The following is a 19,267-nucleotide window of genomic DNA, read 5'->3' on the forward strand; positions in this document are numbered from 1 at the left end:
CCAGAAGAGTTCCAGTGTTCTGAATCTAGGGAGTGGCTCCAGCCCCACCCAACAGGAAAAGTAGTTCCAAACAGAAGAGGATCAGAGGCTCAACTGGCAGGCAAGTAAGCAGCATGGTCTGCTGAAGGTAAGTCCACCCAAGCATTATGAGCCCGGCGCTTCCAGCGCTGGGACTGGGCATATTTATGAGCCTGGTGCCACTGGCGCCAGGACTGGGTCCAAAAGGTCCCAATTGGGACTGGTTGGCACTCGGAACCTGGGTTATGGATCTGCTTCCAAGGGAGTTGGGAAAACCCTGACCTTTTGGAAGCAGAGATCATGACACCAATGGAGGGATTTCAGCACTGGAGAGATGCAGCCCCTAGGATTGAGACCAAGGATAAGTCTTGCTTTCTGTTCTGGATGAGTTGTAGAGGTCGAAGAGTAGAAGTAGGAAGATTGAGAAAAAGACTGTTGCAGTAGTCCAGTCTAGAAAGAACCAGGGCTATGGAGATGGTGAGCCTCTGGGGGCAAGTGAGAAAAGGCACAATACCTCTGAAGAGGTGCAGCTGGTAGTGGGACTTTTTTGTGATGTCTGAGATGTGAGAGCAGAAGGAGAGAGGGAAGTCGAAGATGATCCCTAGATTTTTTGCCTCACTAGTGGCTGAGGCTGGCAAGAGGGAAAGTGGGAATGCTGAAGCAGGGGTCCCAATGAGGACAATCTCTGTCTTGATGCATTGACGCAGAGATCGTTTGCAGCACACCAAGACGGAATTGCAGACAGACAGTCAGGAATGAGCGAGGAGGAGGAGGCGGCTGAGGATAGCCTGAAAGAGAGCTGCATGTCATCCACATTAGACAGAAAGTTGGAGGTGAAGGCAGAGATCCTGCGGGCCAGAGGGGCCATGTAGCCATTGAAAAACCAGGGGGAAAGGTTAGATCCCTGGGGGACACTGCACGTAGAGAGAGCATGATAGGGGAGAGAAAGGACCCCAATTCCACCTGGGATGAGCGGTGAGAGAGAAAGGAGGTTAGCCACGCCAGGGCCTGATCAGTGATGCCCAGAGTATAATAGAGAGGTGCAATCTAGTTCCTTGCAGACTTTGAAAAGTTTGGCTGTGTTGTTGGATGCCGTGGAGATGCAGAATTGGATAAAGACTCTTTTCTGATGCAGCGTCTATACTGCCTTTGAAGGAGGCAGCAGGCCAGTTTGTCACAGGGTGCACCCGAGGAATCCCCTTTCCATTCGGCTGACCTGCACTTGCGCTTAAGGGAAGCTAGTTCGGAGTTGTACCAGGAGTTGCACGTTTTGGTCTGCTTCAGTTGTACCCTCACGACAGGGGCAAGAATATCATGAGGGTTGAAAACAGAGAGGTTCAAGTTAGAGAGGGCTGTGTCAGGGTGTTAGCCAACATTGAAATAACGGGCGAAGGAATTTGTATTGCCAATGTGCAGTATGAAGATGCGCCTGTGGCCTTTGCACATTTACATCTTACTGTGGAGGGAAACGAGGGGCACGTGCATAAATGCAGAAATGGATATGATTGCGGGAATAGATTAACACAGAAGCTAATAAGCCTGTACTCCACAGTTCTTGTCCTACACTTTTACGTGATCACTGTACTGTCTTTTCATCGCTATTATCCCTTCAGGTTCCAGCAATTATGCCAGACAAACTCTGATGCCTTTGTGGTTGCTTTGAGGATGAATTTAAAGACACTTGCATTATCCACAAGGCTGTCTGGGGCGTGAGAACACACTACCTACAGCTGCTCTTTCTGACAAACTACTTTTAATCATAATATCTTTGATCCTGTCACTCCAATTCTCTGCTGGGGAAACGCTTCTCATAGTAGAGAGCAGGGGGCAGATCACTATTGACGTATAGCGAAATCCGTGTCTGTGTGGACCGCGCCTAGGGTTATCTTTGAAAGAAAATGTAAATGTATTGGGAACAGCCGCGTTGATACCAGTAAAATGGAAGTAAATATTGTGATATGTGGTTTACTTGAAATATTTTGTTGTTTTTCAGTACTCATTGCCAGTAATATTGTTCATTTTTGTGGCATATGTTTCCAAAAAATAAAACTGACTTGGGCACGCTGTGAATGCTACATGAAGGTTCTCATTGCTATGTGTCCTTGAATACACCGCACTGAGAATTTGAAGGAGTGAATGTGTCGAAAATCCACAAAGCAATTATAAGATTCAATATATTGAAAGCTGACGTTGGAAAGTAAAGTTTCTATTTTTGGAAACTGTGTTTTGAAGCGGTTGGTCCTCCGCTACATCGGAAGAATGGAATTGCAAAACGAAATGTAAGCAAGATTTTAAATAATATTTATTGACGTGTGGATTGAAAGTGTGCTGTGTGCCATATGATGAACTTTCTGATGGATGAATGTTCAATTTGACGCAAAGAATAGACATTGTACATGTGAATTGCAACTTAAAGTTATAGCCAAAATAAGAATGCACTGTGTATATTTAACTATAAAGTAGTTACTGAAATGTGTTTTTGCATTCTCGATTTTACCAAGTTATATAATCCGATGTGCACGTGTCATGGGTACAGTCTGCTGGCTGACGGCTTTTTCAACAGTATTTGGACAATAATTATCAACAACGGATATGTGATAACGATCATCTTGGACGATCGCCAGACAACAATATGTGCTTTTGCGGTTGCAGTAACAAGGAGCAACATGGGAGCATATAGGTTCTAGAAACGTGCAGATGTGAAAGTGTTGCATTTATTTCAATTTTAAAGCCCTACTTTCTCCTTTGTAATGGAGCACCATGTGCGTAGATTACTCGCTGGTCATGGAAGATAATTTTTGGTGAAGAATGCAAAAACTTACATTAATCGATCAATGATCGGATTTGGCATTAGAAGATCACTGTTGATAGTTTCACTAAAAATGAGAACGATGCGAAGTTCGGTAGCTATGAACTGTGTTAGAAAAAGTTAACCAAGTTTTCGTGGACTTAATTGAATACTTGCATCGTTGTGTCAAAAGGAAAGTACTTGTTACGGTCCCCAATATTGCTGTTTTCTTCAAAATAAAATGTTTCTATCATTTTTGTTAAAGGAAACAAATGTTTTATGTTTGTTGTGGATGTGTGTGTTTAAGTTCCTCGTTTTGCGTTAGATAACCTTATGACGTTGGTGATGACAGGGTACGTTTTCCTACAATGCCCACCAACGTCATTGCAATAGGTGACGCTCATTCTGAGCGTATAGTGATGTTAGCGTTAGGGGCTGGCGAATGTAATCAATGCCGCGAGGGCCTTTGAAGTTAGGGCGATAGAATCTTATTGAGAAATGTAAAGTAGATGGAGTCTATGCTATTTTTTTTTTAACTGTGAAAGGTGGTTCCTAAAGGAACCTTTTTTTGTTGTTTTTTTCTTTTGCAGGAGATGTCAGAAAGTAAGGGAAACGGCACCAACCACAAATATGGAGTGGTAGGTGGACAGAGGAAGATGTTGTGCGTGTTACATCTAAGGTAGGGGCAGTGTTTCTCATGTTCTTTGATTGCAGCTTCAAAAGCAGTTAAAAATTGCTCCTCCTGCAGAGACATCAATGACATTTGTGATGTCATCTTTGATGTCCTGGGTGTTAGTCTTAGCAGTTCACGGTGGTGGCGTGAGTTATGGTTGCTTAGCTTACGAATTTCTGGGCAGACAGACAGACAGACAGACACACACACACACACACACACTTTAGTCTACAAGTACTGGGATGAATGCACAATGGTGGCTTCCTTCACAAATTGCCCATTACATGTGCTAGGCATGCAAACCCTTGTAGTAATATGAAGTAGTCAACATATTTTTAAATCAAGGGTACTTACAAATTCTTCACAATGCTTCAACCATCTTTTTAGCAAATTCTCCTTTTCAAGCTCCTGGTATAAGAGCCCCTATAGTACAATTCATAAAGGCATCTATAGAAGCTGCCACAATCAAAAAACAAGAGAAAACATGCAAATGGAGTTGCAGGATTTTTGTGTCAAATGAGCTAACTGTTATAGAACTTAAAATACCTGCAAATTTGTTTCTGAATCCAGAGGATTTTTTAATCTATATTTCATACTTCGACATCGTTGATCACATGGCCCTGCTCAACATCCTTGACTCTCACCGTGTTTGACAAGTAGGTCTTGAAATAGTTATATCCTACCTCACTTGGGAATCAGTATATCTCCTTCTAGCATGGCACACTATGGAATGCAGCAAGGCTTTATTGTACCTCCATTCGTCATGAACCTCTACATGCAAACCTTAGTAGCTATCACCACCTTCAAGATCCATCAATATGCTGATGACAGACAACTCTACTTAAGGGTCAACTACATCAACAACTTCCATAAACCAAAACAATGTATATCCCACATCTATTCTTGGATGAGTGCCTTTCTAAAACTGGACCACACTCAATCCTCCCTCTGAGTTGTACAGGGTGCGGTCAAATCCAAGAGATGACAGAAATGACCCCCAACATAGTCACATCACAAGTATTAATTTGAATGCACTCAGCCTGGTACTCCACTGGAAAATGAAGACCTTAAGCTCGACTTCAGAATTCGACACAAAGTCCCGGTCGTCTTTCATATCGATACGGCATCGCCCTGCACACATGTGGCTTCCCTGAAATTTATCCACCGGGCTGCAACCCTCGTCATCACAGGCCAAGAGAAATACAAATGTGGGACTCCCACCCTTAAGGTATTAAAATGGCTCCCTCCGTGCCCACATTGTCTTCAAGTCAGCCATCATCATTTACAATGCAATGACTGTACACAAGCTTGCCCAAGAGCAACATGTACCATGACAGGAATCCATATCATTACACAAAGCCACTACCAGATTGAAATTCAAGAGATACACAAGGGAGAATGCTACTAGGCAACTGGACTAGCTTGCCCAACCAAATGGCCTCCTTTCTCTTCTGTATTTCCAGTAGGAACGGAGGAAACTGCTCTCTAAAGAATACCTTGCTAAACGCTGATGGCCTAGTTTCACACTTCTCCTTTCCCTTCCTTTATTCCCCTTGCATAAAGCTCCTGCTCTTTTCTAACCACCATTGTGCCCATCCCCCACACCCTTGCTGGTCAGCTAGGCTTCCACTACATAAATCCCTATCCGTATACACTAATACATACAGGAAAGGAGAATGCTATTGGCCTCCACCTTCCAAATTTGGTTCAATTGGAATTTAAGGAGAGGATTCCTTCTGCAGGTATACCACAGCTTCTCCATTTGGACATTTCCATAAACTGTAAAATGATTAATCCCAAGATATTTAGAACTATAACGAATAATGGGAGTTTTCAGAAATTCAAAGCAAATAAATATATATATTACACGGCCTGCGGTAGTGGCCGTGTAGTTATGGTTAAGTTGCTAAACCCATAGGAAGACAACGTTTTGGGCGGCTTATAACTTCGCTCCCCCTGGACGAATCCTCACCAAGCTTTGAAAAAAAGTATATGGCCCACTCTGAATTTCTTTGTTAGGTTTGGTGAGGTGTCATCAATGGGGGTCCCAAAAATATTTTTTTCCCATAGACAGAATGAACGTAAAAAGTCTGCGAACAGTCCGGATGTTCGCGAACATCGGTGCCCATTTCTGTATTATAGGGTTCGTGAAAAGCAGTTCTTGGACGGCTTATAACTTTGGCACCACTCAATGAAAGTGCATGGAATTTTGGAATTCTATTCTAGACCTCGTTCCGATAGGTTTGCCAAAGTTTGGCGGGATTCTGTCGAGAAGAGGCAAAATTAGAGGGGGTCCCAAAATATTGTAAAGGCTTATAAATGAGGTGCCATTTGACGAATCTACACAAAAAAGTTTGCAAAAAAAATTTAGATCTAGATATAAATGTTTTTGTAAAGTTTGGTGGGATTTTGTCAAGAGGTGGCTAAATTAGAGGGGCTCCTAGGCATTTTCAGATGGCTTATAACTGTTGCTGTTTGACGAATGTGGACAAATGTTTTCAGAAAGATTATCCATCCAACCTTGAATGTTTGTCAAGTGGTCATATGGTTCTCTATTCGCCTTCTGCAGGCTGCCATGGAAAGCGAAGAGGGGCCCTGTACGGAGCCCTGCCTTCCATTTCCATGGTGGCCATCTGGGAAAAGGATTTTCCTTCCTACACCGGGACGCTGCAAGGGTCCCAGTGTAGGAAGAAAAATCCTTTTTTTTTTTAACACCCCGGGTTCACGCTTTGGGAACCCGGGGTGCTAATGGCCTTCATCCCCCATTGCAGGGGCTGGAATGGAGGATAATGGTCCAGAGACCTTGTTATCCACCCTCGCTTTGCTTGGGCTGATAACTTCGGCTGTCGGGCCGTTATCCACTGTTCCAGTCCCTGGAACGGGGGATGAACGCCACAATATTTGAATTAGCAATGCACAAAATGCTAATTGGAATGGTTGGAAAATCTAATTGAGTCTATGTACTTTACTGAGAAATGTAATGTAGATGGAGTCTATACATTTTTTTTGTTCTATTTTTAAACTGTGAAAGGTGGTTCCTAAAGGAACATTTCTTTTGTTGTTTTTTGATGTATTATTTTGTTTTGCAGGAGAGCTTAGAACGAAAGGTGGGGAGGGAAATGAGGGAAGAGGCAGCAAGAGCACTAATATGGAGGGGCAGGTGGACAGGGGAAGGTGTTGCGCGTGTGTTACTTCTAAGGTAGGGGCAGTGTTTCTCACGCTCCTTGATTACAGCTTCAAAAGCTCTTCAAAATTGCTTCCCTCTGCAGAATGTTGTGTTGTAGTATATAGCGGACTGTTGTCTTTGAAAAATATGGATCAACAGACTCTTTCATTGCTTGCAAGGTAGCTGGTGGGATTTTGTGTCCCACAGAAGTAGGCTGTGTGGTTACAGTATTGGTTGAGGAAGATGAGGTGGAGGAACACAGCCTCCTACTTGCTAAGAAAGGAACAACCTTTCTGAGAGCATTGCGGTCGTTGGATTTGGTGTGGCAGCACATGGAGGTGGTCCCGTAGGAGTACTGTCCAGGTAGTCCGCGACCGAGTGCAAGCACTCAGTGCATTTCACTTTGGTAGCTTTAGCATTTGGTACATTCCCAACAGTGGTAAAGAACTGCCACATCCATGATTCTCTCTGGGTGCTAGAGGTAGGCACTTCCTCTACCTCATCTTCTTGGTCCTCTTCATTGTCTTTGGAAGTACTGCGCTTTTTTGTTGTTAAGGTCCTCCAGCTGGTGGTGGTGGTGGCTCTTGGGGAGGAGGGATGGCAACAACTGACGCAATTTCTAAGATAAATAGCAGTTTTGCTAAAATTCTTCCAAGTATGTACTGTGTACTAGATTGTTAATGGATAATGAGTAAGAATAGCTGTAGGAGCTGAGCAAGGGAAATTTTGAAGTTGAAAGTTCCTAGATCAGTAGAAAATGCAGTTCCGAACTGTCTTCGAAGCACGGATCCGATCGCGAAGTGTGGACGCGTTCGCAAACACGTCATCATGCCACGCGCAAGCCTATGGTCATGTGGCACTGTCCAGAAGGTCCGCAATGAAGTCAGACTTTCCAGGACATCTACGGACGCAAAATTAGTTGAAAAAGTTGCAAAAAGTGTATAGAAGTGTTAGAAATGATGCTAGAAGGTGGGAAATGGCAGCGTTTTAAGGTAAAACTTTGTAATTTGGACAAAAATATTGCTATATTGGGTAAGTATATTAGTAAATTGTAGGAAAATAGCATGCACTGGTAAAACTCATGAAATTCACTGAAAAAACTTTGTTAAAAGGGACGTTATGGTTACAAGTAAAACCGATACCCCCCAGAAATTCGCCAGTTATGGTAAGCTAAGCCACCATAACTCACGCCACCACCGTGCACTGCTAAGACTAACACCCAGGACATCAAAGATGACATCACAAATGTCATTGATGACATCACATGTGAAATTAATTTTGAGGAATAGTCCCTACAAGATGTCGGGGGTTATCGGGAGACCTATCATGAACTACTTAATCTATTAAAGAATGTACTCATCTAAAATCATTGTATTGGAGTGTTGTTGTTAATACAGGAACCTAATCATATATAAACATAGGCAATAACTGCAGCATGCACCATAGAAGTACAATATTTATAATCTTCTAATTCTGGATAGTACAATGATGAATGCTACCTTATCAGAGTTTTGAGTAATGCTAAACATAACATAGCTAACAATTCAAGACTTACTACACCTGTGCTAGTACAAAATACATATGAAGAACCACAATGCATACAAATCAGAGGCACATACATGAAAACTAAAGTAAGGAAGAAAGAAACAGCATCATCAGAAAACGTTAATAACATTAACGTTTACCTTCATGTACACAAATGAATTGTGGGTTTGAGGCCTGCTTATTTCCCCATGTATAAGCACCATGAGCTGAGACCAAACCCTAAGGAAAGTACTTTAAGAACATATGACAAGGTTAACGTCTAGTTATATAGCACCTTTTCAATTTAAATTTTCTGACTGTCAATGAACAAAACCACCTGGCCTAGATATGTCAATGAACAAAAATAAGTGGCCCAGATATGTGATGTCATCAGTGATGTCATCAATAACATTTGTGATGTCTGTCATCTTTGATGTCCTGGGTGTTAGTCTTAGCAGTGCACGGTGGTAGCGCGAGTTATGGTTGCTTAGCTTACCACAACGGGCGAATTTCTGGGGTTTTTCGGTTTTACCATAACGTCCCTCTAACAACGTTTTTTCATTGAATTTCATAGGTTTTTATTAGTGCAATTTAACCATAACGTCCTTTTAACAAGTCTGGTCTGTAGGGGAAGTTGGAGGATCACCCAATATCAGTAAGGACCATATTTGAGCGCTATTTTTACTAGCGAGAGCTTTAAGCATACATTCACCATCCTTTTGATACATCACTGCCCACCTATTTTTTGACCAATTTTTGTACTTCAGTTTTAATTTACAAAACCTCTCTAAAAATACAGGTTGATTCAAATGACCCAGTTCTCGTAATTCTTTCCTTAAAGCAGCTTTTTTGCTTTTAACCTCTATGTCAAAGGTATGTTTATGAGTAAAACTAGGTCGAAGGACAATTGATTTATTTTCTTTGGATAGAGCTAGGGCAGCTACATAGAGTCCCATATCAGAAGATCTCTCTGGATCCAGTCCAGGGGCACCATGCCGAATACACATATTTAAATCCCATAATAAATCATTTGACCATTTTAGCCCATTTCGACCTCCCGTTGCCTCTAATTTTAAAGGGTAAGGGACAGTATTGGCGGGGACAATCGATGTGGACCAAGTGGCTAGAAATAAATCGTGGTCACTATTGAACTGCAGGGTGACCTTAAAATCTACAATGTGCATAAAAAATTCCCTATCCACCAAAACATAATCCAAAAAGGCTGTATTGTCGCATCCATGTTGAAAGTGGATTCAATCGATTGGGACTGATGGTCCTCAAGGGGGCATGTTAATACAGTGAAGGCATTATCCTTTAAGGATTGTGTCTGGTCCACCAAGGGATGGAGGGATGAAGGCACGCCGCTCCCCGCCATTCCCAGTAAAAGGCGTTCATGCGTAATCAGATCTTCAACAGGTGAGACTTTTGTTAGCAGGCTGGCCAATAGTGCAACTTGCTCCATAGCCTTGCCATCCAGTGTCTCAAATAATTTGGCTAGAGCCATCAGAGTCATATTCATAGCAGCAAAGGTGACCTCCAGCATGGGTGTTGGTAGTGTGTTTATACGCAATGGCCTCCTAGGTATACGATTGACAAAGGATGCCATGGACAAATGAGTGGAATTCGATGAATCAGGGTAGAGTATGGGAGAATTTGATAAATTCATTGGTTTAGGAGGCGAGAAGGGAAGGGTCTGCGTTTCCTGAACCCAGCTAGAAGTATCATTCTTGATGATCCGCGGGACAGATAAGTGTACATCAGAAATTACAGGCAGATGATATTATCAGAGTCATCTGGCAATCCGCTAGTCTGAGGTCCCATTGATTAAAACACTGCTGAAGCCCTCAGATTGAGAGTCCCCAAGTAGCGATCGTGAGGGGCCGGTCAAAGGGAGAGCCCCATGGGGGAAGATTTGGACTATCATTACCTTTGCACATAAAGGAGGCAAGGGGTCACCACTAACCGATTTCAGAGTATTGTAGAGGGGCACGCCAATAGGCAGAGATGTGAGTTCCTAGGAAGAGCGCCAAATCAGGCCCCCAGCCCAAATCCCTCAGCATGGGCACGACCGCCACCATGAGAGCAGTATCAGATATTTGATCAAAACAAATTAGCAGACTCTGGTTTGCCGGCAACACTTCCCCTTAATGGTGGACCCGAGCTGTTAGAGGCTTAGGGTGAATGATGTCCTTCTGCGAATTTTGGTTAGCTTTTGCAAAAAAAACTCCTATCTGAAGCAACTTTTTTAGTGGGGTGCCTAGGGGTCACTACCCCGATTTCAGGGGCCGGCCCTAAATCAAAACAGTCCTCCCCAGAAGAGGGATGTTGATCGGGGTTGTAGAGCGAATGGTCAAACTAGTTTTTTTTCTTTTCTTTTAGGCATCACAGATGTCAACACATGAATAGGACATTACTGGACTCAGTAACAACAAGACCAAACAGCAAGGACAAATATAAATGTCAAAGGAAAGAAAACAAAATAAAAATCCCTTTAACCACTTAACAGCACTCCCACCACACTCTCTAGAAGCGCGCGCGCGCTGTTGCACACGGCCGTTGGCTTTGTGTAGAGTGTCGGGAAGTGGTCGTGGCCCAAAGCAATCATTAGAAAGTTCAAAGAATAAAGGTCCACAAGTGTCCCAAATATGTCCAAAATGTGTGCAAAGTAGATTAAACTCTGTTTAAGACTCTGCAGCTTCAGAAAGGGGGAGACTAGCGTAACAGCACTGCCAGAGCACCCTCTAGATGAGCAAATATATATTGTCATAGCACTATTTGGAATAAACCTTTACATTGCACCATTTTCTGTTTCTAAAAGGTATGCATTTTTACAGGTCAGCGCAATAGGGTGGGAAGAGAATGAGGGGTGTGGTTGAAGAGCGATATCGGTTATAAATGAGGTCTGAGTGGTGAAGATGGCACATGACAACTTCACGGTCATGTGACACCACCCCAAGCCCAACCCCCATGCTCTCTCCCCTCCTGTCCTATCCTACACATTTGGAACCTGCCCCTCTGAATAACTCTTTTAGACCAAGTCATTAGGATACATTTCCTCTGCGCAAGTAACAGTCATTAATACTTTTGCAATTAATAACACTACTATCACATTCTTTATAGGTTTACAGAACGCTAATCCTATCACAGACTTTATTTTATGTATTACTTTTATTTGCATAGTGATTTTGACTTGGAACCAAGACAACGTAGAGCAACACAGGTTTGAATCCCAGTCCCGCAATTAGAGACTAGTCTCCGGTAATAAGCGCATTATAAAAGATGAATTAATGATATCCAAAGTGCTTTAATCTTTGTACTTCACATATCTCTGTCGCCATAAGAACAGAAAGAGTGGCACAATGTCATTTTCTTGAAACACAAGCATCTCTGTCCATGAATTCCTTCTGACCTGTATTGAGAGGTTCATGGGGCTTCGCTCCATCCATAGGGTTGTTCCGATAAAGGTGCTCCTCTACGTTTATTCCAAATGCAATCTCATATTCGGGAATTGTATCTCCTGTAAAATAAAAAGGAGAAATCCAGGATTTACGTGCTGAAATTCAAATTTCGCTTTCACATTTTATTCTCACACTGGGTATCCTCCCATCTGGGCACTAAAACCTTTTATTTGGCTGATGTTTTAATGACTATTTTTTTTAACAGAAAAATCTGACGATTTGGGCAATGTTGCATGTTTCTTAGCTATTTTCGATTGTAGTTTGATAAACTGTTGAGGTTGCCCAGATGTAAGGAAAGAACACCCGACTTGGTAAACAGATAATTCAAAATCATTTGACAAATTTAACAAATTACAGAAAAGTTGAAAAATGCAGATGAGCGGGCTGTGTGCCGTCATAGGTTGAATAAAATGCAAATAACTGGCACACTGACCTTGTCAGGGTTTAACATTTAGTAGTCAGTGGTCCTCGAGATCCTGAAGCCCTTGCCAAGATGGCCAAGATGGCCAAAAGGCCCATCCTATAAATGATTCTTTTTGTTTGGACATTTGGGGTGGGATATCCTTGGATATATACGGTAGTAACAGCAGGTATGGTGCAATTGCAGTTGTCAAGCAGAGGTTTTGTGAAGAGGAGGGCTGTCAATTGTTCTTGTTAATTGCAGATTAATCCCAAAGACCACAAGCACTGGCAAGGGGATCAGTTTGGGCTTTTGTGTAGGAATGTGATAGGCCTTTTGCCAGGCACTGCAAAGTGCCTGTTATAATGGTACTATCTGTACATAAGAGGGCAACAGTTGTAAAATGGTTTGAGCACCTTGGCATATAAAGCCAGTGCCTATCAAATGCCCATCTAATGCCTACACAAGAGCCACCACTGTTGCCAATGTATGTTTTTAACAGGACTTCATGGCAAAGAACAGAAGAGAGGACACATAATGATTATAAATGAAGTGTCGGAAGGCACACTTGGTTAATACAATTTAATTTCACTAGTAGCAAATTTACAGCTGCAATTAAGCCATTAAAAGGCTTCTTAGAAAGAACACTGGCAGACCATAAACCGCACACTGTTTTTATGTCCCTGCTTGGTGGACCTTATGCAAAGAAATCCCAGAAGGAAGTGTTTTGTGTATTGATGGGCACGTAGTAGGTGGGTATAGCCATAGAGACGGGCATGGCCGTGGGTAGAGAATAGGAGGGTAAACAAACAACACTCACAAACAGTGTGTTCCTCTTCACATGCACTCTCCTGCCTATATGTACTCATGGGTGCTGAAGGCGAGCGTCCCCAGATAGCACGACCCTCCCCACAATGAGAGGCAGTAATGGACTCTCCCAAGATGGGAATAAGGCTAAGACAAAGTGCGGGTGAGCTTAATGGGAGTTCATATAAGTCAAAATAGGGCATGCAAAGGACTCTGCAAACTCCGAGAGCGCTCTGTCTGACACTAGCAAAGACAGGCGTATATATTTACAAAATGCGTCATAAGACCCTACACACTATAGGGGGCACATGTTCGTGGGGATTGGGTGGTGGCGACTAACTATAGGTGCAGCTGTGATGTGTTGTGCCGTGGTTGGTGGACGTCACTGGGTGCCAACTTGGGCCGGGCAGGTCAGCTGGGCTCATCCGGGCGGTGCCAGGCGTGCCCAGTGTCATTGATGAACGTCTTCCTTGGCTTTCTGCCCTAAGGGCCACGCACACCCCATTCATTCAATACTGCAATATTATCTTTCCCTGTAAATCCTACAATAGGTTATTCTACAGGTTAATGCAACGCAGGAGGAATGCACCTAGAGCGGGGTCCTTTGGTGATACATCAATACATGGTTACCACCATCCTGTTGGCCGGGTATCATAGCTCACGAGTTTGGGTCTCAGGGCAAGGGGTGAGCTGTCCAAGTTTTCATGTCTCGTTAGAAGTCAGTATGAATGGGTTCCTACAGTGTTGCTATAATATTGGGTGTCAATTTTACAGGGGCCATTAACCTGGGGTGAGCTGGTGGGTCGTGGAGCCTAAGACAGGGCACCTCTGGCCTGCGTTTATGGACAGGGTTTACTGCTGGGTTGTAAATAATTCAGGTGGCTGGCCGTGTCCATGTGAGCTGCGGGGGAACGTGAATGCTTGAAGCGGCTCCAGCCGAATTGGGGGAGGTGAGGCAGAGCAGCCCGGGCCTCTGCCTTTCGTCTGGCAGGCCTCAATGGGGAGGGAGGGGAAATGGCCTTGGATATGCCCACAATGGTATTCTCCTTGTGTGTTGCAGATTATATAAAAAAGGCATAAACATTCATATAATGTACATTACTCATTTAGTTTTTAAAGGTTTACATTTCTACATTGTTAGTGCCTTTACATGGCCATTTCAAATGCGTTACCTATACCAATGTTGCTATTGATAACTATATGTTAATTATTTAACAACCACGACAATTTGTTACACTCTATGCATACACGATAAGTGAGGTAGTATTAAGGTTGGTGGAGCGCGCAGGAACAACTGGCCAATAAGACTGATGGCAGTGACACATGGTGAGCTTGAACATTCGAATACATTCTATGTGCTTTCTTACACAATGTACATGAGCTCCCAATGCAGTTGCTCTTGATTTCCGTTGCACTCTAGCAGCATTAGTTGAGTTATGGCTTAGGGCCTTGGAGTACATTCTTCTTGGAAAAACATAGCATAAAACCCGGGACACTTCTACTATTTGCGCATAGCTAAGGGGATACGGGTATTTCAACCAGGATGCCACATGAACACACATTCTGCCATATTCATGGAGTTTACATATTTTATCAAAAGGTCGTGGAGAAAAAAAGGGTTTTAACACAGGCAGTTTACATCTTGGTATTAGGGTCTCTACTTTTGTCGGGGGACCATTTTACAGTTCTTTTTCACCCAGGCCCTGCTGGCCGGGTCATACTGTGAACAGTGATCCACTGCGGAAGGTGAATGTTACAGTGGTTGCTTCTAGCACTAGCTCATGTCCGTCTGTTCATGGAAACGGGCTCTCAGCGGATCTGCCAGGGAGCTAAGGCCACAGGGTCAAGCGAGGACTCTCTAAAGGTGGGGGCCGTGCTGCAGTGCACAAGGGCTCATGTCGTTCTGGTGTACAAAATGGTTTCTAGGGCCTACATTAATACAGCACGTTTGGTCAATGTGTCAGCCAGTGGTCCACCCGCCACCTAGGCCCTGGTGGCAGGGGGGGCCCCCGACGAGCCAGAGACTCCACAAGGGGGGGGAGGTGGTCTCTTGGACCTATCCTCCCATACAGTGCCAACTTCCCAAATGTATTTGTGGCCCCCAGGCAGTGACGGGAAATCACCAAAATGGAAGGGACAGCCAGGAGATGTCATTTGTTAGGAGTACCCAGGGTATTTGCACAAGACAATCAGCTTTGCATGATCACAGTCTTTATTAACAGATGCAAACCCATGTTTGAAGCTGCTGCTGAATCCCCTAGTGCCCCATTTAAGGGGCTGCACTTGGACTGCGCCACCCCTTTGCTTCTCCTCCCTGCTGCTCACCCTCTCACCTGCAATAGTCTTCAATATTCGGCCCTCTGCCTCTCGCTGGCTCCTTACCGCCCATGCCTTGGAAAAGAAAGTGGGAGTCAGCTTCCATTTACATGGCAGCCATGTTTTTTTTTCTCCACAAACAGTATACACAGGGTTTCTATCGGATACCTCATCTTTATGTCCGTAGGCCTTTGCCCTTGGAGGTCACTTTGTACAGCATGTAACAACCTTCTATTAGCTTGTGCTGCCGGCCATTACCACACAGTGATAGAATGCTGCATTATTGCTTAAATACGGTATTTTCTCCTCTCCTCTCATCATGTACACGCTCTCCAGGGCAGTTTGTAGATAACATGGTGCAAAAACTCTAGAATGCGCCCATATCACAAACCCCACAACCTCACCTCAAAATTATAAAATCAATGGGTGCAACATATGTTATATGTTTTATACTGCGTGACTCTACCACCCCCGGGCAGTCCCCAGGCGCTCACGTGGCTTTGCAAGAGAAGAGGGCTGGGTGTGTTAATGGGGATAGTAGGATAGGATAGGTTCAGAACAAGGAGGAACTAGCATCTGTGAGCATTGTCTTGCGTGGAGGAGTTGGTTCGGGAGGCCCCGTGTGTTGTAAATGTATGGGTAGGACTCAGTGACTCGGATGTGTGCCATTGTTTGGTTTGGGTGTTTGTGTCGTGTGATGTTAGGGTGGGGTTTTTGGTTGTGAGCATTGGTTAGTTGTATCCATAAGGGGTCCAGAGTCTCTGATGGCTGTTAGGTGTATGAATATATTTTGTTTGTGTACTTTTGTGTAGTGTTGATGGACTTATGACTATGTGCAAGCGTGTTCCCTCTAGTGTTGTTTACAGAGTCTCAGGGAGTTGGTAGGGTGTGAACATTAGATTAATTCTCGTGTGTTTATGTGTAGTGTGGCTAGCCTCTAGTCATGTGTAGTGGCGTTGGTTATGTAGGAGGAGCAGGAAGCGGGGGAACTGGGTTAGTAAGTCGGTCGGCTTGACGATGCCTCTGGCGAAAGTCTTTGGTTGTCGCTAAGTGTTTTCTACCAACGTTCTTTGTTGTGGTTCATTAGCCAATCTCGCCTCCCCTCTGGGCCTGGAGGCTGACTTCCCCTGTGGGTTCGGAGTCAGAGGGTTGGTTGTATCTAGTGTGTTCCTGGTTACTCGTCCAGGTTAGTCGTGGCAGTTGGGTGTGGACCTGTTGTGCGGTCGGCTGATGAATGGGTGCGCAGCTTGTGTTACAATAAATTGAGGATGTGGTGCATGACCAGGCAGCCGTAGTTGTGTGGGTGGGCAAGTTAGGGTGATGCTTAGGTTTTAGTGCTTTACCTGTCTGAGTTTTCCTTGGTGCATGAATTGTGCGTGGGTGTGCTCTCTAAATCTGTGTGTTGATTGGGCGACCTTTTCTTCGTTGATCACTCTAGTTGTTGGGCATAGCTGGGGTGAGAAGGGGGTGGGAGGTGCAGTGTCCTGGTCCTCTTCAATTTTGCCACTGTTATCAGTGACTGCGCCCCTTTGTATGTTTCTTTTGGTCCGCAATGTTTTTGTGTTGATGTCCCTTTGCGCTCGTCATTGCCTGTTGAATAACCACATTTTGAGTCGTTTCCTGAAGGTGATGTGGTCTTTTGTGGTTCTAATTTCTCTTGGCATGATGGTCCATTGGTTAGCAATTAGGCGTGGGAATGCAGTTCCTCTAAATTTCATTTTCTCATACTGTTTTGGCTCCATTTGTAGATCGTTGCTTCATCTTCGGTCCCTTCTTGGCTGGTAGCAGATGATCTTGGCTTTAAGAAATTTGGCTCTTTTTCTGTGTAAGGCTTTGTGGGCGATGCAGAGGGCTTTGAATTTGATGCGTTTTTTTACTGGTAGCCAGTGAAGGCTTTTCAGAGCTGGAGCGATGTAGTCTCTTCTATTCAATCTTAGTAGAATCCTGGCTGTGGCGTTTTGGACCCTTTGGAGTTTCTTGGTGAGTCTTTCGGCATTGAAAACATCACGCACATTTATCATCTTTCTCCCACTGGTTGGTTAGTTTAATTAACTTGTAATTAAAGTGCCTAAAAGTACTATATAGACACAGCAAAGTAGACAATATTGCCAAAAGAATTCCCTTTAGTTATCTCAAACATGCTCATCGTCTAAATCACAATCACCTACGTTTTATTTGAGTCACAAAAGTGTCTATTGCTGCTGTGCCATCTATTTTTTCGATCATTTTGCTCTCCTTTGCAAGTATAACTAGATGTAATACCCTCTTTAACTGAAACTCCTCAACTATTAGTAACAGCTTTAAGAGAAATCCTCAGGGTGACCCACATTTGGAAAAAATAACTATTTCTTTGTATGGTGAATAGGTTGAAACAAAGAACATATTTTCACTTTTCTAAAGCCATAATCTTTAGCTTTGCCAGTTCTACGCTATATGTAACGCTCTGAACTGAATCACTTCTTGGGACTCCCAATTTTGTTAGATAAGGCAGTGAGACTAAATGATTGCAGAGGATCTCACACTTTGGTTAAGTGGGGAAGTGAGCTTGGAATTGATGCCAGTCTGCAATGTAGGTACTTGACCACACATCTAACCACCTCTAGTTGCTACGGATGTGTGTTAATGTTTGGCTTCTTATGGCTAAAATATTATTTTGCTTTCTAGAAATGGCTTTAAAAAGTACACAAATTGCACAAATTAACGTGGCACAATATAACTCGTGTCTGGGGTTGCTGTTGGTACTCTTGTTCAGAGGAGAATTACCCTGCATTTCGGTGCTGGACTGCACCAGGGCAGGACAAAGACTGATATGTTTGGGATATTTCTTCTCTGTGAAAGATAGTGAGCTAAAGACTCTGGGTAAGACTCTCGTAACCAGGACTAATGTCTGGCAGAGGGACTCCCAGGAACCCCCTTTTTATTTGCAATATAACAGGGTATTCCGGTGAAGGCGTGGGGGCAATTCATGCCACGGGCATCTTCCTGTGCCCCTCCGTAGCGCAGCTGGAGAAGGTCCCTCCCTGTAGCAGGTCCACCGAGGCCTGGTTGATGATGGCCGATAGAATGGGCACCACCGGGGACCCAGCTCCCAATCCGACCTCAGTCTGCAGGGTCCTCCGGTGGTGGCACAGGAGTCCCCAGGTGCAGAGCCAGGCAGGGGGCGAAAGGCGCCGCCCGCTATCCGTCAAGGGCTGGAGGGCGAAAGCTTGCTGCACACCAGGGCCGGCTAAACCCCTCCCCCCACAGGCCTGCTGCGCCCCGCACTCTGGTGTCAGTGGAAGCAGGGCATATGGAGCCACAGTGCGGCCAGCTCCGGCGGTCCCCGGCGGCGGTTTTTGAGAAGAGGTATCTTTGCAGCAGTAGTATCCACGGAGCCAGGAGTCAGCAGGCAACCACAGATGTCCCCAATGTTGTAGGTGGTCCAATGTCGAAGGGATTAGAAAGACCACGACAGATATTTCAGAAACGAGGATATTCCCAGCACGGAGCTCCCGTTAATGCGTCCATCCTCGCCTAAGCGCAACAGCACCCCCCAGATATGCTTTTTCAACATTGGAGGAACTGATGACCTATCCCGCTTTTTAATGCCGCGTTCAAAATATACAACTTTAAGGAAATGTTTTATCAGGCCACATTTTTATAGACTCGGAATGAAAATAGATGAAGAGGGTTAAAGACATTTTGGCCACCCATGATCTACTGTTTAATTACGATGTGGCGCGATTTATTGACGATGTCATGCAACGGTCTGCCGGATGAATGTGTATGTAAAAGATTTATTTTACCTGGCTTTTTAAAAATATGTATTTTGTGGATTTTTCATGGTGGAAGCCGAATAAAAATGTTGTCCATGATAATGACAGTAAGGAAAACTGGGTGCGTTCGGGAGTTTGGACTCCGGCAATACAAATATATTTTAATTCACTCCTTTTGCTTTTTTGAGTTTTCTGCATTTGCCTTTTTTTTTTGTTTATTCATCGCTGATGGCTTTCTGTTAAACTACATTTGCCAACATGGATTTCCTTGCTTGGGCGGCATCCTGCCAAGCACCAATTGCTGGCCTTCACTTTTAAAAAGGCAACGGTCGCTAAAAACAAGACGGCACATATACATTTAC

General features: G+C 44.1%; 1 protein-coding gene across 3 annotated transcripts in view; it reads right to left on the reverse strand.

Moving 5' to 3' along the window:
- LOC138467536 (zinc finger protein 583-like) overlaps positions 1-19,267 on the reverse strand; it is a 304,181-nt gene that overhangs the window by 153,011 nt on the left and 131,903 nt on the right. For all 3 annotated transcript variants that reach the window (XM_069607645.1, XM_069607644.1, XM_069607646.1), the window contains exon 4: positions 11,579-11,686. In XM_069607645.1, the coding sequence (XP_069463746.1) occupies positions 11,579-11,686 (108 nt within the window). The remainder of the gene's footprint in view (positions 1-11,578; positions 11,687-19,267) is intronic.

This window comes from Ambystoma mexicanum, chromosome 4q, assembly GCF_040938575.1.
Source record: "Ambystoma mexicanum isolate Mex_15411 chromosome 4q, UKY_AmexF1_1, whole genome shotgun sequence".
Classification (NCBI taxonomy): Eukaryota; Metazoa; Chordata; class Amphibia; order Caudata; family Ambystomatidae; genus Ambystoma; species Ambystoma mexicanum.